The sequence below is a fragment of the Prinia subflava genome, chromosome 2 (assembly GCF_021018805.1).
Source record: "Prinia subflava isolate CZ2003 ecotype Zambia chromosome 2, Cam_Psub_1.2, whole genome shotgun sequence".
NCBI classification, from domain to species: Eukaryota; Metazoa; Chordata; class Aves; order Passeriformes; family Cisticolidae; genus Prinia; species Prinia subflava.
In genome coordinates, this window is record NC_086248.1 from 43606311 (window position 1) to 43633193 (window position 26883).

The 26883-nt window shown below is 37.2% G+C and overlaps 1 protein-coding gene across 1 annotated transcript in view; it reads right to left on the bottom strand.

Annotated features, from left to right (window-relative positions):
- The window catches only part of PREP (prolyl endopeptidase), an 86440-nt gene that overhangs the window by 39020 nt on the left and 20537 nt on the right, over positions 1 to 26883 (bottom strand). The window contains exons 7-9 of the mRNA XM_063389722.1: positions 23302 to 23407; positions 9212 to 9403; positions 800 to 997 (exon numbers count right to left, since the gene is read on the bottom strand). Coding sequence (XP_063245792.1) covers positions 800 to 997; positions 9212 to 9403; positions 23302 to 23407 — 496 coding nt within the window. The remainder of the gene's footprint in view (positions 1 to 799; positions 998 to 9211; positions 9404 to 23301; positions 23408 to 26883) is intronic.

The window sequence follows — 26883 nt, forward strand, 5'->3', positions numbered from 1 at the left end:
CAAGCAAAACTATATGTCAGATGCTATAAGAACATTTTTTATCCCCTTATGAGAAAAAACCTTGGCAGAAGATAAAGATCCTGAAGCCTAACTGCCCCTTCATATTTGAATCCTGTCTTGTATAAGATATTGATTGTTTGTGCCATAAAGAAGAAGAAGAAAGAAGCATGAACAGTAAATACATTTTCTTGTCATATAGTGAATGACAACTGTCTTATTATGCAAGAAGTAACACAGAACTTACTATGCAAAATCCTAGAATATTTACTGTTTTGCCACACCTGTATTATGTAATGCTTTGGACAGCCTCAGCTTTCCAGGACTGTACAAAGAAGATTCCTACAGCAAACCAACAACACCATGTACTATAAGGACAGATAGTAAGGATGCTCAAATAAAGGCTATCTATAAATGAATCATAAAACTGTAAGAGAACAATTTCTGTTACTTTTATTAATTTTCTTTAAAACTGTGATTAAAAAAATCTCATTAAACACATTAGTATTATCTTTTACTGAGTTTTTCACCTTCTGTCTTGCTGTATGAAACAAGAACTGTGAGAATGCTACAATTTTATCTCCAGTACAAGTCAGTCTTGAGTCTTAATGCAGGTGTCTCAAATAGCAGTAGGCACATTATTTGATGGATCCAAGACTGATATATTTTATGTGCACAATCACTGCTAACATTGGTGGAAGCAGTTTTATACCAATATACCAAATAACTACTAAACTCCAGAAAATGAGAAAGACACTGTTCTCAGAAAAACGAACAATAACATGAGACAAAAAAATCTTACCTGGAGATAAAAAGGAAGTAAACTGGTAGAATATTTCAGTGTCCTTCTTTTGGCCACTATATCCCACAATACTACCAACTTCTAGGGGAAAAGTCTTGAGATGTGCACCAGTGGCTAGGTCATGAAGCTGCAGGATATTCTTCACATCATGCAGGTAGCACAAAACCAGGAAATTGGACCTCACACAAGCAACCCATTCTGCACAGCATGGGAAAGAAAAACAAAGCCACAAAAAAACCCCACAATTAAAAAACCTAAGAAAGAAAACAATCAGACATGCTCTGATCCTAAAATTCTTTAGCATACCTAAATGCATGCAGCAAAATTTCTTACATGCATTGCCTTTAATTCTTAAATCTTTGTAAATGAACCCAAAATAAAGTCTGACATTCTCTCGAAATGCATTAACCATGCTGCCTAAAGTTAATTCATGCAGACACAAGAATAAAGAATTGCTTCATCAATATGCTTATGCATTTGGGATATTTATTGATCAATATTGCTCCTAAATATCACATATTTCAATGCATAACCCAAGCAAAATATTTATCTTTGCCAGCAATACTTATGAAAAGTCATGAAAATCAAAACAATCATAGATTTGTACTCAAACTAAACTCATAAAGAAAAAAGACGTGATCCTGTATTGCACACTGAGGTATAGAACAGACATTACTATTTGTCTTGGTTCTATTGCTGAAGTAATCAGGAGACTATTCTTGAAAGCAAGCCCTACTGGGTGTAAGAAAAGGGCTGTTTTGGGGGTGATACTCTCATCATGCCATCAAAAAAGCCCCATGTGCTTATTCAAGATGCTAATGTTGCTAAATAGCATTCTTGAGACTGTAAGGTAATAGGAGCAGGATGCAGCACAGTGAACTCCATCCAGCAACAGGATCCAGGAACAAATCCCTCTGCAGGGGTTCACTGCCTTTATGTCTCTCCTGGCAGTCCTAGCTCTAGTCCCACCTTGTCTGTGCAGCTGTGCAGGAATGAGAGCTTCTGCTCCACGGAACTTTTCCCATCCTGAGTTTGTTCCTTGGAATAATTACTAGACATATGTGAACCTTTAGTTCACGACATGCTAATTTTCAACTGGACTTTAGAAAATTAAAGCAAATTAAAATAAAATATCTGGGCTGGCAATTTCTAAAAATATCTGTGGTTCGACTGACTATCTCACTTTAATCTCCATCTCTATAGCCTGTAAAGCATAGAAACTCTTTGGAGCTCCAGTTCACACATGATATATCATGTAACATATTCTCTCCTGTCTCCTGTGCCACTGGCTTTACATCTCTAGTGACAAATCTATTTTGTCAGACAGGAGAAAGATTAAAACATCTTAATCTTGCTCGGCATTTCTGTCATTTAAGAAATTACTTTGCAACAAAAGTATTTTAACTTCTCATTAATTCACAAATTGAATACAAGCAAGACCAAATACAAGCAAAGTCAAAAGTTAAAGAAGGTATCCTGAAGGAGGCAATGTGGGACATTTTTATTTGTTTGTAAGACTAGGTGAGGAGGTGATTCTTATTCTCTCCCAACTACATAAATATGACTTCTTCTCTGATAACTGAGACTGAAAATCTAAATCATGGGAAAAACACAAGTGTTGGACAGTGGCTTTTTTTTTTATGTGCTGAAAGCAAATAATGAGGAGATGGAACCAAATGAGCAAGAAATTTGAGGTAGGACTGACAGGGGTACACTGTAATGCCAAAGTAGCAATGTGAGATGAAGAGTTTAATGTGACAACATTGGAGGAAAAAATGCCAGAACATAAGCATATAAAAATTGACAGAATTTCAGTTTTATGCCATTTTATGTTATTCACATCCTTCCAGTTTCCTCAAAGTCCTATAAAACCAAATAATTTGAATTCACAGAGTTGTAAAGAAGACAATCTTATAAATGCATCTTTGCATATTCAGGTTCCAGAAGAAAAGTTCTGAATTGTGTGATGTGCCCCTTCCATTAAGTTCATTTTTGAACTGAAGGTCAAAACTCGCTATTCTGAAAGCCTCCTATATGCTTTTATATAGAGTTCAGGTCTGTAATAACCCCCTAGAGCTCAAAGATCTTCAAATACTTTTAGCTTGTTTCTGAAGGACCAGTGAAATTTAATACTTGCCTTTCTAGAGATATGAAGTCATGTTTTATAAACACCTAAATAAAGCTTTACTTCTCCCCTCTTCCTGAACACCACCATTCATTGTTTTTTTACCCCAAACCTTCCAATGCCCTCATGAGCTTCCAGTCTAAAGTCAGGAATTTTCTAACCAAAGCCCCAGGGAACACTAACTGAAATTTCAGCCATATTCAGAAATAAGGTACAACATAACATAACACTGTTTATAAATTAGTAATTGATGTGTAATTTTAGCACTAGGGTGGGTAAAATTTCTTAAGTGAGGCTGGAGAACATAATAAACGTTTTAAGTTATTTAATTCAATTACATATTTTGAAATACAGAATCATTCTTGGCTGTATACACGAGCGGAATATGTAGTAATCGAAAATATTTTTTGCATTGTCACTGCACAAATTTTCCAACATTTTTATGTGGTTTATTAACATAAAATGTGAATAAAAAAGTTAGCATCCCAACAGTAACACACCTTTTTTGCATGCAGAATTATTGCCTCTGCAATGAGTATGAGATCGCATGAACTCCACTGGTATTCTCAGCAACATCTATAATTAAAATGTCTAGTTTTACTCTCAAAATTTCTTGAAAAAAGTTTCACAAAATGGATTATAAACACTCTCAGATCAACTTAAAATATGTATAACATACAGCTTTGCTTCAACAAAAAAAAATTAAGGGAATTTTAATTTAAAATTATGTTGTGGTGATGCTTTAATTCCTCACTAATTAATTGATTAAACAGTTCACTTTAATGGATTTTTTCATTAAGAGCTGATGTACTTTGACTTATATACTCATGAAGAGGTATTACTCTTTTTATTAAAAAGATTCAATTGCTCAGGAGTAAGGCTGCTGGCTTAGATGGGGATTTCTGCTACTAAGGAACTTGCCTAGGAAGCAGTAATATCAACTCTCCACCACCTCTTTGGTTTACAAGTTAAGATGGTCTCAGGTGAAGATAATAGATGAGAAGCCAATGCAAAATATTTTTAAAACATTCCATGAGATTTAGGAACATATCTTGTATGTACAGTACATGCATAATAACTGGTTTTGGTGCATTGCTAACTGCCTCCAAAACTTACAGTAATGGCAGCTACAAAGAAACACAAAAATCAAGAGAGCAAAACACTGAAGCAGACTTGAAAGCCCAGAAGAAAAAGCAAACACTAAGAACCAACACTGATTATACACAGCAAGCTAAAACAATGCTGAATTATTAACCAGAGCTATTTTTTGCCTGCAAGCTTTGAGTCTCTGTTACTCCCATGCTCAGTACTGAGAACCACAGATACTGTTGGTGTGTTGCATTAGCAGTCAAGCTTTTGGTTTTGCTCGTGCACTGCAGGATGCATCCTGCATGCCTCTGTATTTCCTAGAAAGTTTTAAGATGGCATGATTTCAAATCTCCAGTCTAACCTGACACCATTGCTGTAGGCACCCTTTATAGACAAATGGGGTGAAGAAATAAGGACCTTTAGAGTGCAAGTGAACCATTTATTTTGAATACCCCATTCTGGGATACTGTGCTTGCTGAGCAGTTTCACTCACACAAGTACTGTTTTTTAAAAAGCTAACTATCCAAAACCTCTCCAGTGTATAGGTCAATTTATTTTCAGCTAATACCAATGAACAGAGCAATTAGTCTCCTGGTTACACCTCAATTTATCAACCTATTTCTAACATCCATCAAGCACAGGACTTCTATTACTACACAATAAACACTAAGAGGTTGCTTTCTCCAAACTGAGCATCTTGCTTCAGGCATCTGAGAGAGATGAACACACTTGGAGGCAGCTCCAAGTACTGAAAGCAGGTGTGAAGAATTATCCTTGGTATTGGCCAGTTCTCTCTGAAGAGTCCAGTGGCCACCTTGGTGACTAAAACAGGTTACACACAATTCTTCAACAGCTAAATTTGGGCTAGAGGAGGTACACTTCTTAACAAGGCCTAGAAAACTGAGCTCAACCATATCTAGAACTTCTAGTTCAACCTTCCAGAAATTCACATACCGCTACTTTCCAAAACCACTTTTTTTTTTATTTTGACATTCATTAGTCTTTGTGACTGTCATTAGTCACAAAGCCACTAACCTGGCATTTGCAATGTTACTACAAACAACTTTTTGAAATAGTTTCCGGGGAAAATAAGGGTTGAATCCTCACACTAAACATCTGTGCCACTAACCTCTAATGACTTAAAACAGTTTGGACCTTTCCTTTCTGCAGCAGTAACTACAGCATGTTAAGTGTCTGAATGTACAAACATACTTTGACAGATGCAGGCTGAAATGCTGATGGAGAACACACCATGCCAGAAGAGCCAGGCAGTCAGAGCTTCAGCAGGAATTGCTGAGTTACTTGATGAACACTGTGCTTATGCATCCACTCAACACTTGTGTTGTGAGTGAGAATAATTAATGTATTTCAATGGATGGCCAAAGCTGTAGCTGCAAGACAGACCTGGAAGGTCATGGTGGTTTTCTTGGTCATCACAGACAGTGACCCTAAACTTCAGTGTCTCTGCAGATTAACAAGTACCAATGCTGATCTCAACTAGAATGACCTGTAGCCATCACTCAAGGCTACTTACGAGTAGACTTGCAGGTAAAGCATGAGCAATTTACAGAGTAAAACATGAATAATTCTGAAACATGTCAGTAAATGTTGACAAGCCCTCACAATATAAAGCATTTATCTTCTCACTGAGACGCCATCCTCAGTGACAGCATGCCATGTCAAAGTTAATGGGAAAGCTTCCACCAATTTTAGCAAATCAAGGATTTGGTGCTCCTTCCAGACTTTTCCTCCTGGCTTCACAACAGTGCCAAAACACAAATTTCAGCTGCAGTAACTCACCTCCCCATCTCCTAAGCATTTATGAATTAGCTAGCAAGTTAAAGGTATAAATAAAAATACTTTTTTCCACTTGGGAATTGTAGCTGAGGGAACGGAAGCACTTTACATGCACTAGGTTTAGGTGTGCAGATCTGTACAAGGTAGAGGGAGTACTGCTAACTTTGGGTGCACAGTTCCCAAAATGAATCATTTAACCTTCTAAACCCAGTGCCTTAGAACTAGGGTTGCAAGTCTGCTACGGTCAGTCAGCATTTATGGTTTCATAGCTGCCTTTCAATTCTTGCAGGTACGTGGTCATTTAAAGCACAAGTTCAATGCCAGATGTGAATCTCTCTGGTGGTTTCATTTCAGAGTAACTGAAAATTAAAACTAACACTTTATAAACAAACTCTGAAGGGAAAGAAATTAGTCTCATCACACTACAATATGCTCTGAGGTGCCCTCTTAAATTTCCTTTTAAAATAGCTGTCATTTATTGCTTCCCCTGAGCTGAGAGAGTACAGATCTAAATTTACCTCATCTCTGTAATTTCTGACAGTTGTAAAATGAAGCGCATGTACAACCTCACTGCAGGAATATGCTTGATTTTTCCCTTTATTTCCCAAATTATCTCATTTATAAACAGTTCTTGAAAAAGAAAGAGTCAAAGCCAATTGAAAAGTCTGTTCTTAAAGAATTTGTTGAGGAAACCAAATTACATTCACACCAACATGCAGACGTGTGTTTATTTCTTGGTTAGATTGTATTAACTGTAGCATCTTTCTAAGAATACAATGGTATTTTGTGAAACACTGGTAGAGATTCTCTATTCTCAATTCTGAATTTATTATTTGTAAATAAACTATTTCTATAACTGCAGCTTTTATGAAATTGAATCTAAGTTAAGGCACAGAAAAGAACAGGCTCTGTCTTCCAGGCAGGTCATACTAACAATAATGTTTGTGAAGAAATACTAATACAGCTAAATAACTTCTCGTTAAAAGTCACTCCCACATGTAAGTAAAAGGCAGCAATACCCATTTATCCTGTGAATCTCTGCTGTCTTAGCTTTTGCAGGAGCTTCATTATACTGTCATCTCTTTATCACCCAAATCAAATTCACTTGACTCCAAGGTTTTCAAGAATGAATTATAAACTGTCATTGCTACATGTATGTCTTCCTTAACAAAGCTTGGAATGCTTAAAAAAGCCTGACATGGAGACTGGCTTGCTTGCTGGCTACATCAAATGAAGGAGTGAGGTTTTTATTCATTCAGGACTACAACTTCCTGACCATGATAAAACTCCCCTATCTTGGTGCTAAGGATACAACACTAATCTGCAAGTGTCCGTAACAAAGGAGTAACTGAAGAATTTAAATTTACTTTACTCTAAGATCTACTATAGATTTATTAAGATCTACTTAAAACTCATCTTCTTATGGAGACTCTTTCATTTGTTAGTTCAATCCAATTTCTTTACATACTGCTCCAAAAGGCTGAAGAGAGAAGTAGACGTACGATTGTCTGTTCCAGCTTCACATTCAACTACAGTAAAAGATTAATGACACACAATATATTCCTGAAAGTCACCCTGATGGTTTTATATGACAAATTATGTTTGCTTTCAAGTGTTTAAGAGCTGAATGCCTGTTGGGTTTACAGTCTAAAGGTCAGTGTCCTCAACAAACCCATTCATCTGAGCTTTCAGTTTTTCTAGGGCAGTTCTTGTTAAGTCTGTACTGTCAAGGCTGTCATGTATAAGCCATTAAACAAACGTTGCATGCATTATTATTATTTTTTTTTTGTGCATAAACATGAACTCATCATGACTTTGACTTTAGAATGAAACCAAAATGGAGTTGAGGTAAATACCACAGTGTAGGGAAGAGCAGATGTGGCATTTATCTCACTGGGAAGGAATGCATAATAAGTGCTTACAGAGCCACTGGTCAAAGCTCCTTTGGCTGCCTAGACCGCTTTCCAGGTAAATCCACACATGGCAACCACATTTCATCCCAGTCACACATTTCTGTCCCATTCTGTTTATACACTCACCATGTCCAAGTGAATTCTTCCATTTGGTCCCACTTTATAAACTGCAGTTCCTCATAAGCATAGCTTAACTCACTGTCAGTCAATTTGCACATGACCAAAATTAAGACTTGGAAGCAATTTTTCACTGACATCTATTATCAATTCTCTGCTTAGGACATGAAACATACTTCATTTAAGATGCAAATTACTCCTATTCAAATAGTTTCCAATCTTAAGAAAAGATTTGTGCCTCACCAACTCTAATTTGCTACATTTCCATTCACTAAAATTCTCTCAATATTCTATACCCCAGTCATTTGCAACATCACTACAATTCTGGATATATTCAGAATCAACATTTACGTCACACTGGGAACAGCTAGGCTGTAGCAGAAATCATACAGGACACACTGTGAACTGCAGACAGAAATAAAGATTTTTTTAAAGTGATAAAAGCCTTAAGATGACTTTGAAATAGTAGCAAAATAGATTTGTCCCTGTGGAAAGACAGAAGTTACTGTATATGCATATATCAAATCATGTACACAAAGAGAATTCCACTCATCCTACAAGCAGCTCTTCACTGAAAAGTAGCAAATATGAAGGAATTGGTATAAAATTGATTAATAAAAATTTAGAGTATTTTTGAATAACTAATTATGCTAGTCAGATAAATCATAATTGTACCTTGGACTGTATGGAGAGCAAACTACATAAATGTACACTAGGCATCTGTAAAAACAGCTCAGAGGAGGTTCTTCTATATTGTCTGAAACTAATTATAAGCTTTCATAGAACTTTCTGCAAAATGATGGGATTAAAAAAACCTTTGTTTTAATTATATCAAAACTAAAGATTTATGTTTTGAACTTGCTTCTATACTTTAAAAATTCCATGCCCTTACACTTTCCTGAGATTTCTTTTTTTCAAGTATTGTTTACTCCTCTTATTCCAGGAACAAAAGAAATCCTGTCTCAAATTCTGACCAGTTCTGTTCAAAGCATGCTGCAGTACTGCCAAATTTGCTCTTTCCCTTCTTTCTGCTTACAAAGTCCCTCTTCTTGTAATGGCTGACTGTCTAGTAAACATTTATTTCCCTGACATGAAGCAGGAAAATACTTTCTTCTCATTTTTTACAAACACAGAATTAAAACAAGGACAGATGAAGCAACTTCACTAGGGCCACACAGGACGTTGGAGAGAGAGAGAAAGAGATATTCTGGATCGTTTGTATCTCAGCAAGTCTTTTAATTGCAAATCCCAAACAAAGTTTAAACACAGGAAAAAAGCAAGAAAGTCTGTAAAAGATCATTCAAATAACTAATTACTGAATTAATTTGGAAAAAGCAGAACCTAATGTCTTAACTTGACATGAACTCTTACCTAGAACATCTTTTTCATGTTCAGGGACGAGAACTTTCCATTTGGATTCCTCTGGATCACTGAAGTCAATGTTGATTAACCGATAATTTGGAGAATGGCGGTTTGTCTTGAAAGTGAACACTGTTCCTTCGTTGGTGACATACTCATACTCAGCCTCAAAGTTATCTATCAGCTTCACCCATTGAAGAATTCCTGCAAGATCAAACACAGAGCGTCAGTTCCTCAGACAAAACCTTTCAACGCCTGAGGGCAAGGCCTTCCTGACAACTGCTGTAAGCTCTTTACTGAACAGTGGCAGTGGCCAGAAGCAGTAGAGCTATGGAAAGGCTTGAATGTGTACCAGGTACTGAGAACTTCCAAACAATGCTTGAGATCAGTAGGCTGCAGTGGAAAAACACCAGCTCACAGACATGTTAACACAACTGGTTTGGAGGAATTTCTAGCAAAATACTGACAGAGTTGTGGCTCATGTTTCACCAGCATTCCTAAGGGGCTTCTGGAGAGCTCAGATCTGTTTGCCACAGAAATGCTTCTCCCACAGTGGCTGCTGTGAAGCCAACGCTGCTGAGCACATCCGGTTTTCATCATGGGAGTTCACAACTGCCCCCTTCTACAGACTTACAACGAAGAGCTGCAGCTGAGTTGAAAGACTGCACTAAGCTTTCAAGCACAATTTTATTTTTAACAGCTTTTCTAAAATTACTATTGAATTATAAAGAAATGTTTGGAAATTTTAGTTCCTGCAAAAAATTTTACTTTGAATGGAAAGTTTTCCATTCTCCTTGAAAGCCCAGAACTTCCTGCAGAATAGAAATGATGCTATTAGAATGATTACAATAAACTTCAACATAAGGAATTTCCCTTTCAACTCAGAAACAACATTCCTGAAATGCTGTTCTGCAGAAATTTGTCACCACCAAAGTACAACTACAGTTAGCAAAAACATCTGAGTTTCTGAAGAATGAAATTGCATTTTGCCTATCAAAATCCTAGAATATTACACTCAAGAAGTAGATTTCTCTCAAAAATGAATTGCCTAAGTAGACTGTGGTACAGAGTAGGCTGTATTGACTCAACTTGAAGATGGGATTTTAAAATTTCACTGCTTTTTATTCACATTTTCCTGTTTTGCAATAGGTTGAGGCTAGTAGAAAGAAAAAAGCAGCAAAGCTAGATAAGATACGTGATATACTTATGTCTACAACCCAACCTAACATCCGAACTATTGCAAGCTTCATACATTAGCTATGCTGAAAAATCAGAATCCTTCTTGATATGTGAAACTGAAGTTCTTGTATCTTAAAATAACATTTAGAGTGCTGTCTGCCCCCTTCCTAAAGCCATATGTTGGGTCTTCGCTTTTAAGTATAAACAAAGAAACTGTTCATAAATCTGTTTGTGAAACTCTATATGCAATGTTTTTATCAATAAAAAAGCATTTCAGCTTATTTTATAATATTAAAAGCTGAGCAGAATAATGCAAGTAGATCATAGCCAAGCCGCAATTACTGTAAACTTAAAAAAAAGAAAAGAGTAATTGAGGAAGAAGTGAGATGACTAAGGTCATTTAAAACCCATTAGATGTAATAACAGAGTATAGTATGGTACATTCATAAAGTTTGTATCTCTTAATTGCCATTTTGGTTTAAAGAAAACTTCCCTGTCTCTTCATGCGAAGTAATTAAATTCTACTTTGTGTACTGCTGTAATACAAACTTTCCAGACAATCCAGACAATTTAGTATCCTGAGTGAATACACTGCCCTTAAATTTTGATTTTTACTGAGACGCAAAGTTTTGCCCTTCTCAAGAGAGTTCATGTTGAAGAAAAATCCTGCTAAGTCACTCCAGTTGCTGTGAGTTCCACAGAGAAAAGCTGCTTCAAGGCCCAGTAAATGCAAAGCAAATCCTACAAAGCAAAGCCTACAGTGAGCCCTGACAAACACCAGTGAAACCATTTCAAGATCCCAAGTCATATGTACAGGCATTTTAGTAAATAAAAATTTTAACTCCAGAGTAACACCATCATAATACTGGTATCTGACAGAATGAAACCATCATACTGAAGTTAAAGACTTCATAAAAAGAAATTGTCAGACTGTTGAAAAATCTCACTTTTTAAATGGTAAATACACACAACAGTTTTAGTCTCCTTGAGTGCAACACAACAGGAATTCCATGAAGAAAAAGGACAATAATGTGACACTAGGGATTTACATTGCTTCCTTGCAACTCATTAACCCACCCCTAAATGAGCAGCTAGAAAAAAAGTGAGAGGGTTGATGTTCTGCAGGGGTACACTTAGTTGTTATTATACAAAAACAAGAGCATCCATCTTATTAAAGTGGCTTTTATGTAGTCCTCAGAAGGAAATATTGCAGATGAATTGCCTCTAAACCACTGTCTTACTGAAGTGGTTAAATACGCCAACATCTAGTCCCGAATCAGAGGCGCTAAGGAGGCAGCTACAGGCAGCCCTCACATCAGACACGTCACTGCTGTACAGGGAATGTGCTGCAGTTCTCCAGTGAGAGGAAGAAATTCTTTGCAGTAACACAGATATCAGCCATAAGAGGATGCTTCTTTATGGCTGGTTAGAGGTGACCTAGTTGTGGCTGTGACTGAAGTATCCTAGCATCGCTTCAGATCCTCCTGCTTAGCCTTCTCCTTTGGGCTAGACATAACAACCTGATGGCAAACACAGGCATTCACTGAGCCCTAATATGGCTGAAAAGTGATTGGGACACACACCATTTCTCCCCAAGTCATGCCAGTGCAACACAAGGAAGGGGCAGGGCCATACAGCTCACTAGTATGGCACTGCCCTCAAGTCAAGCACTCTGGCCTTGCCTCTCAATAACACAAAGAAGAGGACGTCTGTAAGTAATGACTTCAAAAAGTACTTGAAAAACAAGGTAAAGGATGTACATTCAGTCATTCTTCATAAAATGGAGAGAAAAGAGTTGATGAACTGGATCTTGATAAGACATTTACAGGTTTAACCAGCAGCCCTCTGAGAACACGTCTTTGAGAAGAATCAGAGAAGTGGCATTTGTATAGTCTAAGGCTACTCTTCACATCTGAAACGCTGAAGACTTCCATTTAATCCACATAACCATACAATGAGACAGATTTATTACATACAGGAAAAGCATGACAGTTTCCTGTATGCTGCTGCTATACTCTAATCCTTTCCCCTGCCAGTCCTTCTGTTAAAATACATTGCTGAAATGATACAGATGGTTTTGCCTATATGTTTTATACCAGTCAGTTATTCATCATCACATAACTGTGTTACAATAGGAACTGCAGGTAGAATTCAGTGGACAATAAGGCCATGTCACACAACAGAAAATCATAATCCTACAGAGCTAGGCTTCTGCAAAAGATAAAAGCAACATTTAGTATACAGATAGGATTTTTAAACAAAGGTTTTTTTGATACATAGATGATTAAAAGAGATTTTTTTTCAGTAAGCATCACAGCATAAGCTCTCAATCTTGTACTGGCCTCTGAACATAGTAAAGTATTCCATGGTCGGTTCAGAGCTCTGGGTAATGAAGCAGGTCTGTAACTGAATGACAACAACTACAAGAGAAGGAAAAGCTAATTTGAACAAATTGATAAGAGCATGAATTATCACAAGGTCCTGTTACCAGCCCTCTTTTAGACAGAAAGGATAAAGTGGCTGAGAGTTACTGTTAATCACTTCACAAAATGTTCTTGATACTTCCATATTCCGTGTTTCACAGAAAGGCAAAACAATCAATTCATGGCACATAACCTCTTGTCTGTGCCTACTGGAGAGACAGGGTTTAATTGTACGGTTATCTTAACACTGGGAAAAATAGTTTTCAAATGTCAAACACTTGTATTTGGCTTTTTTCATGTGCTCTAACAGTCAAAATTAGCAAGTGAAGACATAAATGTTCATCTCCATAAATTCCATTCTGTCTTGTCATTTTTTGCAAGACAGCTTTTCTAGAAATGGGGCAGTGCTGAGAAAACTCAGGAAATGAACGAGGAGGCTTGGCTTATAACAATAGGACAGGTTTTCTAACCCAAACAACGATGCCATATTTTATTATGGTATACACAGCAGGTAAATAAATTTCTACCCAAAGAAAGATCATGATTTTTTTTACTCCTAGATTTTAATAGAATCACAGAATAATTCAGGTTGGAAGGGCTCTCAAAAGCCATCTATTTCCAACCACCCTGCCATAAGTAGTCACATTCCACTAAACCAGGTGCTCAAAGCCCTGTCGTATCTGGATTTGAGTATCTCCAGGGATGGGGAATCCACAACTTCTCTAGACAACCTCTTATGATGTTTCACAGTACCAATCCACACTAGGTTTTACATTCAATTGCAGACATCATACATACATCAGATTGGAAGAGACTGTTTCAGGGCCCTAGTGGCACGTTCATAACCTATTCCAGGAACTGAATGGCAGAGTCCTTCACTCACACATCTACTTCCACATCAGAATCTAATTTCTTCTTGAATCATGCAATACTCAGCTTGCTCTCAAGCCGCTGTTCTGAGCAAGGCAGCTAGGGAAAAAAACTCAGGGTTTTTTCCCTCTTTTTTTCTTCAAAGCCACAAATATTTGTCTCACTCTGGTCTCCAAAGGCAAGAGAGATTTTCAAACAATTTGGACTCTCTTTAAAAGCAAGATCTCTCTATGTCTTGGGACCTGACTTCACTTACAAACATCTGAGGGAGAAAATACTGTAAAGGAGATATTAAGATGTTCCTGAAAGGAATGCAACTTTTGTATTTGTATTGAGAGAATACCACTCATTTTGCAGATGATGAATGACAGCTACTCAATGATCATGGAAAGTTAATGTATTTGCCATCTAAAATATAAACAAATGGAAGGAAGCAGTATTCATTCGTTTGAGTTAAAAAGTTCAGATGTGTCAAGATATATTCAAAGATTAATCCAGTAGAAAGAAATCAAGCACTTTTATGAACAGACATTTCTCAATCAGTTTCAAGGCTCCAATTTTACTTCCACTAGGATAATCATTCGAAAGACAGGAGAATATATATGATTCATTTTGAGAGACTTATAGCTCATGCCCTCAGACAGCAGAACACAGCAACTGAAAAGCAGGCATCAAAGGTAATCTCTCTCCCTCACACTGCACTTTCTCTAATATAAACAGATAAAAGCATAAATACCTAATCTAGCAAATATCTTCATTATGAATACTATTTACACTGGTGGTAGTTCAAAGCCAGTTTGAATAAGGCTTTGAGTAACCTGGTCTAAGGGAAGATGTCCATGCCCATGGCAGGTAGGGTTGGGACTGAGTGACCTTTCAGGTCAACATTCTATGATTCTGTGACTCATAAATGTTCCGTCAGACAGTATCAGCATGAAGACGTCCTTGCTCAAATTAACAGCAAGCTATTTAATTTCACAGAATAGTTTGAAAGGACCTTTAAGGGTCATTTATGCCAATCCCCTTGCAATGAGCAGAGACATTTTCAACCAGATCCAGTTGCTCAAAGCCTCATCCCACCTAATTTAAATGCTTTCAGCAATGGGGCATCTATCACCTCTCTGGGCAACCTGTTCAAATGCCTAGGATACAACTGGCTATCTGAGCTGTGAGTGCACATTGCTGGGTCATGGCCAGTCTCTCATCCACCAATACCAAGTCCTTCTCAGACCCAGCAGGGCTCCTCTCAATCCCTTCATCCTGCAGCTTGCATTGATATAGGGGGTTACCCCAACACAGGTGCAGCCTTGCACTTGACCCTATGGGACTTCATGAGCTTCCCATGGGTCCATTCCATGAGCCTGTCCAGGTCCATCTACATGGTATCCTCAGGTCCATCTACATGGTATCCTGTCCTTCGGGTGTGAAGCACCACTCATCCTGGTGATGTCTGCGGACTTGCTGAAGGTGCATTCGATCCCACTGTCCATACAGCACCGCTCCCAGTATGGGACCCCTGAGTACGTATGGGCCCATTAGACCACACACACTTGTCACCCATGTCCATTGGGACACTGACATTGAGCACTACCTGATGGATGTGATCATCCACCAATACCTCATCCACCCAAGAATTCACTCATCAAATTCATATCTCTCCAATTCAGAGAGACGGATATTGTAGGGGATCACGTCAAAAGCCTTAAAGAAATTCAGAAAGATGACAGGGCTTTTTTAATCACTAATTTTATTGATTTTTATTGCCAATAATTTGCCTCCAAAAATACATATAAAGTATGCATTTATACTTATATTTATATGTAATTAAAAATACAGTGAAAACAAAACTCTTTGACATTTAATGGACATGACACATTTTTCTTAAAACACTGTTGTTGATCCTTCCACATTTTTCAAGACAACTAATTTTTTTCTCTCCATTTGTTAGGATACAATAGCCTTGTTTTGATACTCATTTCTGAAACTTTTTTAAAAGCTAATTCAATCACAGAAGTTTTTCAAACCATGGAAGAGTATTCTCCCTCTCACCACATTCCACTTTACAGCTTGATGTCTACTGTCGCCTCACTCATTACAAAGGTTTTCATCCACTATTTCAGGCTACACAGCACAAAGTGACTCATCCCTCTGATTTTACTGTACTGTTTATTGCTTATTTATTTATTTTTTAAGAGAGCCTGATAAATTGCAATGCTAAACTCAAACACAAAAGGCCAAACAATCCTACTTTCAACACTGAAGTGCACAAGCATTACCTTTTTTCACTTGCCCTCAAGTCACATACATGCTTTTTTAGTGTGGGGAAAAAAGAACAACATTCTAAACAAAGAAACAGAATAAAAAAACCTTCTGACTGATAGCCTTGCTCTTGAATTCTTTCTTGCAACCTTTCCCTGTCAGTCTAGTACAAAGCAGTTCCAGCTGACAATGACTAAGCAATCAGCAGGCTGTGAACTTATGTGTTTGCTCAATTTTCATCACATCTTTCCAAGCCAGTGGTTCTCAAGTATTTTTCACTAGCTCCTATTCCCCTACAAGTGTCCTCCCACCACCTCACACTGTTCCCACCAGACACAAACTACCAACCTCCAAGCAGCCCAGTACCCAAGCTTAAGAGCCCCTGTTGCTGTTCTCTCTCCAGAAAGCCCCTGTACCTCCTATTTAAAACAAATCTGTGTTTAGCTTCCCTTCCAATCCAACTACTCAGGTGTGCTTCCCAGTTAGCCAACTCTCTCATCTTTTTGCATTCCAGAAATCACTGCAGCTTTTCATTAAGATTGTGTTTCTACCCACCCAAAGGTTTTAAGAGCCATGTCTTCTGATCCCGGTATCCCTGGTTTATATCCATTCTTTTTTCCCTCTGCTCTCATTTTTCAGGTCCCTCAGAAAGCACAAAGTGGGCCTCTGCCCAGAGCTCTGAGTCAGTAACTCATAAAACAGTTTTATAGTGTTCACAAGAGGATCCTGATTTTTTTCATTAGGCTTTCTAGCTGCTACCACAATACAAAAAAAAAAAAAAAAGGTCAATATTAAGGACAACTTCAACAAGACAAATAGGGCATGTCATGCTGGTCTAAGTTCATAGCCAAGGGTGATTAAATAGCTTTCATTTATTTTTTGTTGCACACCAACAGACTGGTGCTAAATTCCTTCGCAGCACCAAATCACATATTCAAATGAATAAACAGTCAAGGCTGACAATCTTAATGAAAAAGAAACAATCTCATTTCTCAAGAAAAGGGAGATTCAAAATTATTACCAGGCACAGAAGAATGAAGAGACATGCTACATAAAAAACCCCTCTGTTTTCTGGTTTGGTTGTTTTTTGGTTTTGTTCTGTGGTTTTTTGGGTTTTTTTTTGCTTGATGCTTGGCTTTTGGTTGGTTGGGATTTTCAAGGGTTTTTTGGGTTTGGGGGTTTTTTTGGTAAGGTATACAACAAGGTTTGCTAATAAATGATTGCTTGATTACTGTGTATCCAGCTATTTGGCTACTATGAGGCATTTTCAGGTACACCAAGAACAGTAAAGCCAAGTGATTAATGGGAGTTTTCTTGTTTGACTGGTTCAACAAACAAGCAAACCTGAGTGCTATCTTGTGGAAAACAGGCTTGATGAAACAGCGACCAAAAATTGTGCCTTACATTGCTCAGTTACTGGGTAAACATTTGGGTTTTAATAAATACTTAGCATTGTATCACTTTAAAATGTTTGTTACAGAAGCCAAGAGTTGAAAAGCCTACTAGCAGCTTAGCAAGTTAAGTATTTCTTACTTAAGAAATTTGGAATACTGAATGAGGGAATAACCTTCTGGCCATGAACCTACAGTAGTGTCCTTCCTGACCCAACAGGCACTGCACTGCTGCTACTGATTCATAAAGCAAAATTAAACTTTATCAGTTGGCTGACGGAGTGGTCAAATATGGACAAGAATCCCGTAATATTGTCCCTTAGCCCACAAGGAAATACAGAGGCAAGCACAAAGGGAAGAGCTCCCATAAGCACAGTTACTTGAAACAGAGTACAAGGGAGTTACCCGAAAAGTTCAAAAAGCAGCCAGTTGTCTTCTCCAGAGTGGGGTCTTGTCACAGCATTGTCTTGCCATAATACTGAACTATGACCACAGGTCTTGAGAAATGGAGTATTTGTAAAACACTGATATGAGATAAAAGTCTTTTTGGGTAAGCTAGTTGTAGACATAAAATTCTAGTCAGTAAACCTGGCCATTTCTAACACAGAGTTTTGTCACAAAAGCTATGCCACAAACTGGGTTAATCTGGTGGGATTCACAAGAAGCCTATGATACTAGGGGAGGAAGAGAAACAATATCTCCCCAAATCTCTTATCTTTTCAGACTAATTTAAAATTACCATTAAAATGAAGCTATTACGTATTTGTTACAGGTTACTTACCACAGTGATTTTTATATTCTAAAATAAAAATTTGAGCACTCTTCGCACACGTATCTCACAATGGCATACTTAAAAATCTAGCAACAACCTGAATATTCAAAGAGGAAAATGACTCAGTCTGAATACAGCAGAAGTCCTGTGACGGGGGAAAGGAAAGCATGAAGAACATTTTAGCTAATCTGGGAGGCAGAAATGATGCTCAGATGCTCCCTGTACTGTTCGTGAAAAGAAACAGAAACACTGCTGTGTAGATTACCTACTGAGGAAAACAACCTGACAAGGAATATCACAGGAGACTGCACTGCAAATTCGATTAATCTACAGCTGTTGATAAAAATATCATGACATAAAGTAAAGGGGAAAGATCTATTGACACATCTAAATTTTCAGGTGTAGAAATAGACAAGTTAAATCCTTTTAAGTTTCCTGAACATTTAGAAATAGTCTACTCTCATTTATTAGATGTGATCTCCATTCAGAGACTAAGATGATTTCCCACTCAGCACAGGGCAAGTTAACATCCACTGAATCACAGCCTGAGAAATACATGAGCAATCAATGAATGCAAAGGACATGACTTCCTTCAGTACAACAGAACTAATATAATGTTCTCTCTTCCAAAGCATCTTTGATGACACCATTATCGCCTCACTTATTATTTGAAGGCAGTATATTCAAAAAGAAGCATCAACTCATGCTGTGCAAGAAGGCAATGAAATGTATTAAATCAAGATTATTAAAGCAATAATTAAGTGACAAATATTGGACAAAGCATGTTTCATAAAAAGATAACTTGTTAGAAAGTTAAACCAGAGGTTTCCTCTTCATCAAAGCAATTTTTTTTAGATTGTTAGCAAAATCATTCTGTTCCATTTCTTGATGATTCTTGTGGAACAACCTGGATCTTCCCTTTCAGTGTCTCGAATTGAAAAAGTGCAAATTTACTTTTTTATTTGTATTATCTAGACAGCAAAAATGGGATATGCATGTAATTGAGTACAAATACAGAAGAAGTTCACAATTTAAGAAGGCAAAAAAGGGTTTTACAGCTTTGTTTTTTTAACTGAATGAGCTTATTTGGTTGGATTAATCTTTTCAAAACAGCCACAAACTGTTGAATTTAATTTGAAATTTAAAAAGGAAATATTTTCTTGCTATAAAGACATGCCGCATGTAAGTAAGAGTAAAAATGGAAGATTACACATGCCTTTCACCTGCTGGGGAAAGAAATATCTGAGCTCCTGTAAGCTTGTTATGGGCTATATTGTGTTGCTTGATGATCCCCACAGTAGCTGACTCATCCCTGAATTCACAGCAGTCTTCCAAGTTCTATCAGGCAGATATTTACTAAGCATTTGCCATTTCCACACATGAAACATACTGTTTAATTTTGCGCTCCTGATTCTTCTTTGTTTTCCCAGGATGGGTACCCGCCCTTTTTAGTATGCTGCCCCACTCTACCCTGGCAATTTAAGCAAAATAATTCAACCAGCTACCGTGGTCTTTGAGAGAAAAGGCCTTTTTTGTCTCTCAGACAGACAAAATGAACTTCATTCTGAGCAAGAACATCTCCTAATATATAGGTAATTTTTTTAATTGTGTCACATTTCTAACCTACAGCAAATTAGAAACAAAGCCCACAAATGAGCTAGCCATCCTTAATTTTAACAACCCTGAAGAACAGAGCATTTACTCTTTCGAAACTATGACTTTACAATAGAAATAAATTCAGAAGTATGAGAAATTTGTTGACACCAGACTTGAAATATTTCATGAGTATATAATTTCATATGTCCAGCTGTGTGCTGAAGTAGATGAGTTCAGCTAAATCAAACAAGTCTCCATAAATGAAAATAATGAAAAACTGTATCAATACAGTCTATACATGAAAGAGAAAACTTAAAATTTTTATTTGATCATACAAAATCTGCCACACACCGTCTATATATCCAGTGCAATATTGCCAGATTGTATGAAGTTTTCAAAATCTTTTTCTGAAATCCTCAGTGAAATGAGAAAAATTATAAAAACAATCACTATTTCTAAATAAGCTGTACAACATACTATCAAAGGGATCCAAACTATGAATCACTTCATGGAAACACAAATGGCTTTCACTGAATCCAAGGGCCTCAACCTAGAAACCACAATATTGCCATTCAGTACAAATAGAGCTAGTAACAGGTAACTAGCCTATAAAACACCTATGACAGGAATAGTTTATTATCACGATCCCTTCATAGTTGAAGGAAGTCTTAACCTTTGTTTTGCTCCATCCAGACAAGGGAAGTCAGGTCTGCCTATTCATCCTTGCTGCTACAGCCAGGGTGCTGCTGCAGAATGACACAGTAGTACATTGAGCAAAGGAGCTTCTGCAAGCAGAGTGTGGCTTTAGTCCATAAATACACACATGTGCGTTTATCCTGACCTGCTGTTCAAAAAGGACTCAAATTCTGATGTATCTCAAAGAAGTTAAACAGTATTAAGGACACTTCTATAACCAGTCTCTGGGATTTTAAAGGACAGGTCCAAACACTGGAAGTGATATAAGGAACATGGATGTAAGAGGTATAACAGGAGGAAAAAAAAAAAAAAAGAAGAGGGGGACAGAACAACCTAAGTACAAAATTACCATAAGATTGTAGTATCCATTGTGTACTGAGGTACATTCCATATATCAGGTCCTTTCCCTTGATAACTAGCTCTGTTTCTTTTTTCCTCTTTGTTACAAAACCATAGTTCTGTCTCTTGACAGAAGCTTTCCTTGGTCAATCAATTTCAATTATCCAGGAAGTAGTTTAGTCAATATCACCTTAATACGGCGTTAAAAACTTAAGTAACTAAGAACTTAATGGTCATTTTCAGCTTTCAGTTGCAAATTCAGACTTATTTGCACCTCTGTCTTCAGCAAGCATCTCCGGGATGTAAGAGCATTTTGACTGAAATAGAGTCTCTACAATGTTATTTCATTTCTTCTTTATGGTTACTAAATTGGAGTTGCACTGTCAAATCACTCTGTCCTTAAAACAGCATCTATATCAGATGTGTTATCTGCTAGATCCTAGGCTACCTATAATATCATTCATTTTCTTTCATTTTTCAATTTCCCTCATTCCCTCTTTGCCAGTCAGTACAATTTCTGAAATAACTAATATTCACTCAAATAGTCCTGCAACTAGTTCTCTTTTTTTCTGACAACTTCTTCACAAACATCCGTGTCTTAATCAGATAATTTTCTCTCTCCCCTTACCTTTGTGTTTTTTTTCAGATTTCCCGCTTTATTTTTTTCAAGTTGCTTTCAGTTTTGTGGTAATTCTCTTTTCTTTTACTCCCTTTAATCTTAAAAGCATATGAGCTACAAGCCATGTAATCAACACAGGGGTCCAAATCTGCGCAGAGCGATACTTGTATTTCACATGGACTGAATCATCCTGAGGGAGCACGGGAGAGCAGGAGCCTGAGCTAATGGTCTAAACAGGTACATTCAGTCCATCATCTTATCACACCTACAGTCTGGAAGTGAGTCTCACTTTACTTCCAATGCAGAATTTGGCAGCAAGCACAGTCCTTCATTACAGCATAAGGTAAGTCTCAGCAGAACAGGCTCATGGAGAAAGCTCTCAAACCTGTACTGAGGAATCAGCACACTTGGGTGCCTGCCTGAACTGCCTCTACACTGATGCACACAACATGGGAACAAACAGGAGGAGTTAGAAGCCTGTGTGCAGTTTCTGGACTATGAACTCATAGGGATAATGGAGACATGGTGGGATAGCTCACTGCCGTGCTACCATGGATAGTTAAAGGTTGTTTAGAAAGGACAGGCTGGCAAAGTGAGGAGGTGATTTGCCTTTTATGTGAAAGAACAGCTAGTATTTGTGGAGTTCTGCCTTGGGACAGTTCAGGACATGGTCAATAGCTCACAGGTTAAGATTAAGAGGCAGACCAGCATGGGTACTACTGTAGTGGTATATACTACTATGTGCTATAGAGTACTGTAGGTAGTGGTGCATGCTATGGACTTTCTAATTATGAAGAACTAGATGATGCCTTCTTCAGACGACTGGAAGAAGAGTCATGTCTAGAGGCCATACTCCTTACAGTGGAAATTCTAGCCACTGATGTCTTCTGTGTGGAAGGACAATGTAATCTAGGGCTCAAGCAATCTAGAATTCTACAGTGCCTTGATGGTAACTTCCCAAGGTGATCATGAAGCCAAAGAAGGGAAGGTGCCCTGCCTGACCTGGTATGTACAAATAACAAAGAATTGCCTGTGCATGTGGAAGTTGCTGGCAGCCTTGGCTGGAGTTTGGTTGTAAACAAGTCAGTAGTAGTGTCCCCTCCTTAGCCTGAAATATTTTGTCAATAAACAAGAGAACAAGTTTCTTGAGATTCAATATTCAACAAAAAGCTACTGCAGTATTTTTTATGTTTCTGAAGTTTCTGAAGAGAGAAGCTGCAAGAATCAAAAAAGCTGTGTTCTATGCAAAACACACATTGAGGAATATCTTTCAATAACCCAATGCCCTGGAAATACAAGACTACATACAGTAAACTACCTAACTATGCCAACCATTAACAACAGTCATATGGTGCAAAGTGCCATACTTTCAGCTCATACCATTGCAGCTACAAAGCCTAAAACACAAAAGCCAAAGGCTACTCCAACTAGAAGGCAAGGAAGGAGCACTTCGTGAAAGCACATTTGAAATAGGAGTTGATACTTCTACTGTAACAACAATGGTATTACTAAACAACACTGGAGGATTTTTATTTCCTAGTACCATGCATAGGAAAAAAGTTATCTGTAAGCCAGTCACTTTTTGTAAAAAAGTGCTATCAGCACTTGAAAGGAGATATGTGAAATTCTAAAAATACAAAAAAAGCTTAAACATGGAAAAGTATTAGTGGTGTAGAATGAAATGGAACATACACAGGTATGGCTGCTTATACTATACTAACATTTTCTTGTGACCTTTTAAACAAACTACAGAATGAAGAATGGAGTTTTTCATCTACTGATACATAACAGAAAATGGAATGCTAGCAGTGCTTATTTTATGTAATTTCTGCATTAGGTTGGCCAAGCAATACACATATTTGAATATATATGTATTTAAATATTTTTTTTATTCAAACATAAGGTATTTCAAATCTTACATTGTCTTAAAGGAAGTAAACTTACAAAGCAACACATACCTGATATACCCTGAGAATCTTTCTGTAGATCACAGTACCACAGTCTGTTCACTGGATCACAGCCTTCTCTGATAGACAGCAGGACATATCGACCATCATCCGACACCTGTAAGAAGTCACAGAAAAATCAAAGACAATTCACCCTCTGGAAAAAAGAAGTCCAACTTGAAAAGCGAGTTCACACATGCAGAAAAATCTAGTGCTGCTGTTGAACAAACAGTACAAGCTACAATCACATTATGATTTATCTGATGAAGGTTCTTGGTTTGCTTTAGCACATGCATGTATACACATAACAGAATTTCTGAAATGGTGTCTCTAGTACAGAAAGTCATCGATTAACCCTTATTGCTACTTAGATTTTGCAAACATAATACATTTCTTGACAAAGTTTTTGAAAGTGCAAGTCCAACAAAGAAAGGCAAAAAGTAACAAGAAGTCATCAACTTAAAGTCTCCCTCTCCTGACTGAGCTGTTTTCAGCATATTCCCAAATTACCAAATTTTGATGATTTTTAAACAGAGCTGATAGAGAAGGCTGTTTACTGTCCACATTCTTATATGACTATTTTTAATGGAAATTTAAACCCCCAGTCACAAAATACAAATTTGGGCTCTGGAAATTTTCCACTTGGCCCTACACATGGCTTCAAAACAATTCTTACATTGTAATTACTTCTTAGATATATTTCAGTTTCTATTTGGAACATTTGTTATACAAAATATCTGCAGAATAAGTTGCACAAAATAAATTTCAGAAGAATTAGGTTCTAATTATACATCTATTCCAACAGATCCAGAATTTTAAAAACACAAAAAAGGTACCTAGAACAGAAACAAATCTCAGTGTATGGAAGTTAACAAAAAAACCCCAACAGCCAAACACTCCTTGAAACAAAAACAATCCCCAAATGAGTGTTTCCAAATTGTATTTTTACAGGCATTTTGTTAAGAATTAATTATACCACAAAAAAGTCCATACATCCGAAAGCTCAGCTAATACAAGACAAACAGAAAAGAACACCTAAGATTCCTACTTAAAAACTGAGATATTTTGCCTTCTTCTTCCTATAAACAAGTATATCCAGAAATGGAAACCAAGATTAAATGATCTTTCTTGAAAGATACATCTTCAGTGGTTTTAGGTAAGAAATAATTCCAGGTGTAAATTTTAATTAAGAAAATGATTGCAATATGCTCCTTAAACATCTGTCCATACTTGTGAAAGCACCAAGTTCCCTTCACTTTCTCACCAACTGAAAAAACATAACAAATAATTTTAAGTTGTATATAAAGATTACAATACATATATACATATATATATATGTATACACACATATATATATACGTATATATATGTATATACAGATTTCAATTAAACTCAAGAGTATGACACAAAAAACTCTTTTAGTCACGGTCAGAACCCACATAAATTTATTCCTTGATTCTATGAGTAAAGCAGTTAAGAGAACTTTAAGATAACTTTACCCAGGAAAGAACAGAGATGTGCAAATTTCTGATGTTGTTGCAAGGGCAATTTGGAATCTCTGATGACAGCGAATCTGAGTACATGTAATTTTTTCTCCCATATTCCCAGCTGGACTAGTTAAGAGCTGATAGCAGTTTATGTTTAATTTGAAATAAGAACTCCCAAAGCATCTTGCTGGTGGTATACCAATTATGTGTGTCTCGATCACTAAAGCTATTCTAATACCAATGAGTACTATAACCCAAAGGACATCCACATTGCAAAGTTACAGTCTGATGAGCAATCTTGGCAGCAGCATCAGTTTATGCAGTCTCCAACTCCAGCTCTTCCTACTGCTGCAGTTGCTTGTGTCCATGCAAGTTCATTCCCCACATCATGCCAGTACAAGCATCCATTTATAAAGTAAATTAGTTCAGGGAACTGATCCAGCTGAAAAAATGGCATGTTAAAAAATAAAAATAAGCCTCCAAGAAATAAAAAAGAAAAAAGAATCCAGAGGAAAAAAAAAACCCAAACAAAACAAAGAATCCAGGAAGGGAGGGAGAAAGAAGAAAGAAAAAACTTTAAAAATAAAAAGAGAGAAAGAGAGAAGAATAAAAGAAGCCCCTCTGCCGGATTATTATCTCAATCAGTTCACTGTTCAGTTGCACAAATGGCCAAGCTAATACACAGCACCAAACAGCTGGAAACATGAAGAACAGGGACAGAGATTGCTCAAGACAGCTCAGACTGCAGCACTGATGAATGTGTAATCACAGCCCAAACGCCACTGACCCTACACTGTAAACAGACAAGAGTATGGGTTTCAGGCTGGCAAAAGGAAATAGGATTTACCAGGTATCATCTGGATTATTCTTATACTGCTACATCACCTTCATGAGCTGAGCTGCAATCCCTGCTCTTGGCTCACAAATTTACAAACTGAAATTTCATTTTAGTACCTCAATCAAATATCAGAATGCATTCATGGTTCAGCATAAGGGGGACAGCTGCAATGTCAAACCTGGTTTCCCTCATTTAAGATGAAAAGCGAACGTATCTCAAGAATTTCTGAGAGAGATCTGGAATGCCAGTCAGTGTACATTTCTCTCATTAAAATAATTACTATCATTTCAAACACCGACTGGTAACAGGTAAGCAGGCTACAAAGCAATTGCACCTCTTAAAACAACATTTAGTATCTGTCAAAACAGGACAGAAGAAATCCTGTAGCCTTTCAACTGGAGCTTTTAAAAAGCTTCAGCATAACAATGATTTTACTGGCATAACACAGCACTAATCCCTAACTTAGCACTAGTAAAGGAAGGATTACTTCAAAGAGCTGATTTTGGTATGTAGCTCTAGTTTCACTACTACTGTCAGTCAGTCAGTTGGTGATTTTGAGTTTGTTAGACCTACTATTTCTTAAATATTTGTCGTGACCATCATTACAGCATACAAACATACACAACAGTATCACTAAGACAGCGGTACTCTCAAGTACTATTTTATCTAGACTTTCAAGCACCAAAACCTTTGAATCCTCCTTTATAGTAGTTTTGGTTCATAGTGGAATGTTTCCTGTGGGTTGTTTTTGGCCTAGTGGTTTCATTTCAGTGTTACCTGTTCTCTCCATTTCCTTGATCAGTAACTACTGCTAAGACAAACACTAAGAGAAGAAGTGGTTTACCTGTAACTTCAATATATCAATGAACACCAAAATAAGAAAAAATTACTTGACGTCTAATAAGTAAAAAGATTCTTCTAACCACGCAAATCTTGTCTTTTGTTACAAAATATAACTAATTCATTATACAAGCCATATAAGGAACTGCAAAGGGTTATGAGGATCCACAGCAAAAACAAACACATGCTAGACACGACTCTGTCTAGCAGCAGCAGCAGATTTCAGACCAAAAATTCATACATAATGGAACAAACAGCAACAAAAAAGAATGAACACGAGAAAGCTGTTGCGTTTTTAGACTTCCTGACTTTATGTATCACTCAACTAAAATGTCAGTATGAGAGATACTAGAGTGGTCTCCTTTCAAGTCATGTGCATATCACCAGTGAATATTAGTGCAAGTGCTGTGAACACTACCTGGACAGTCA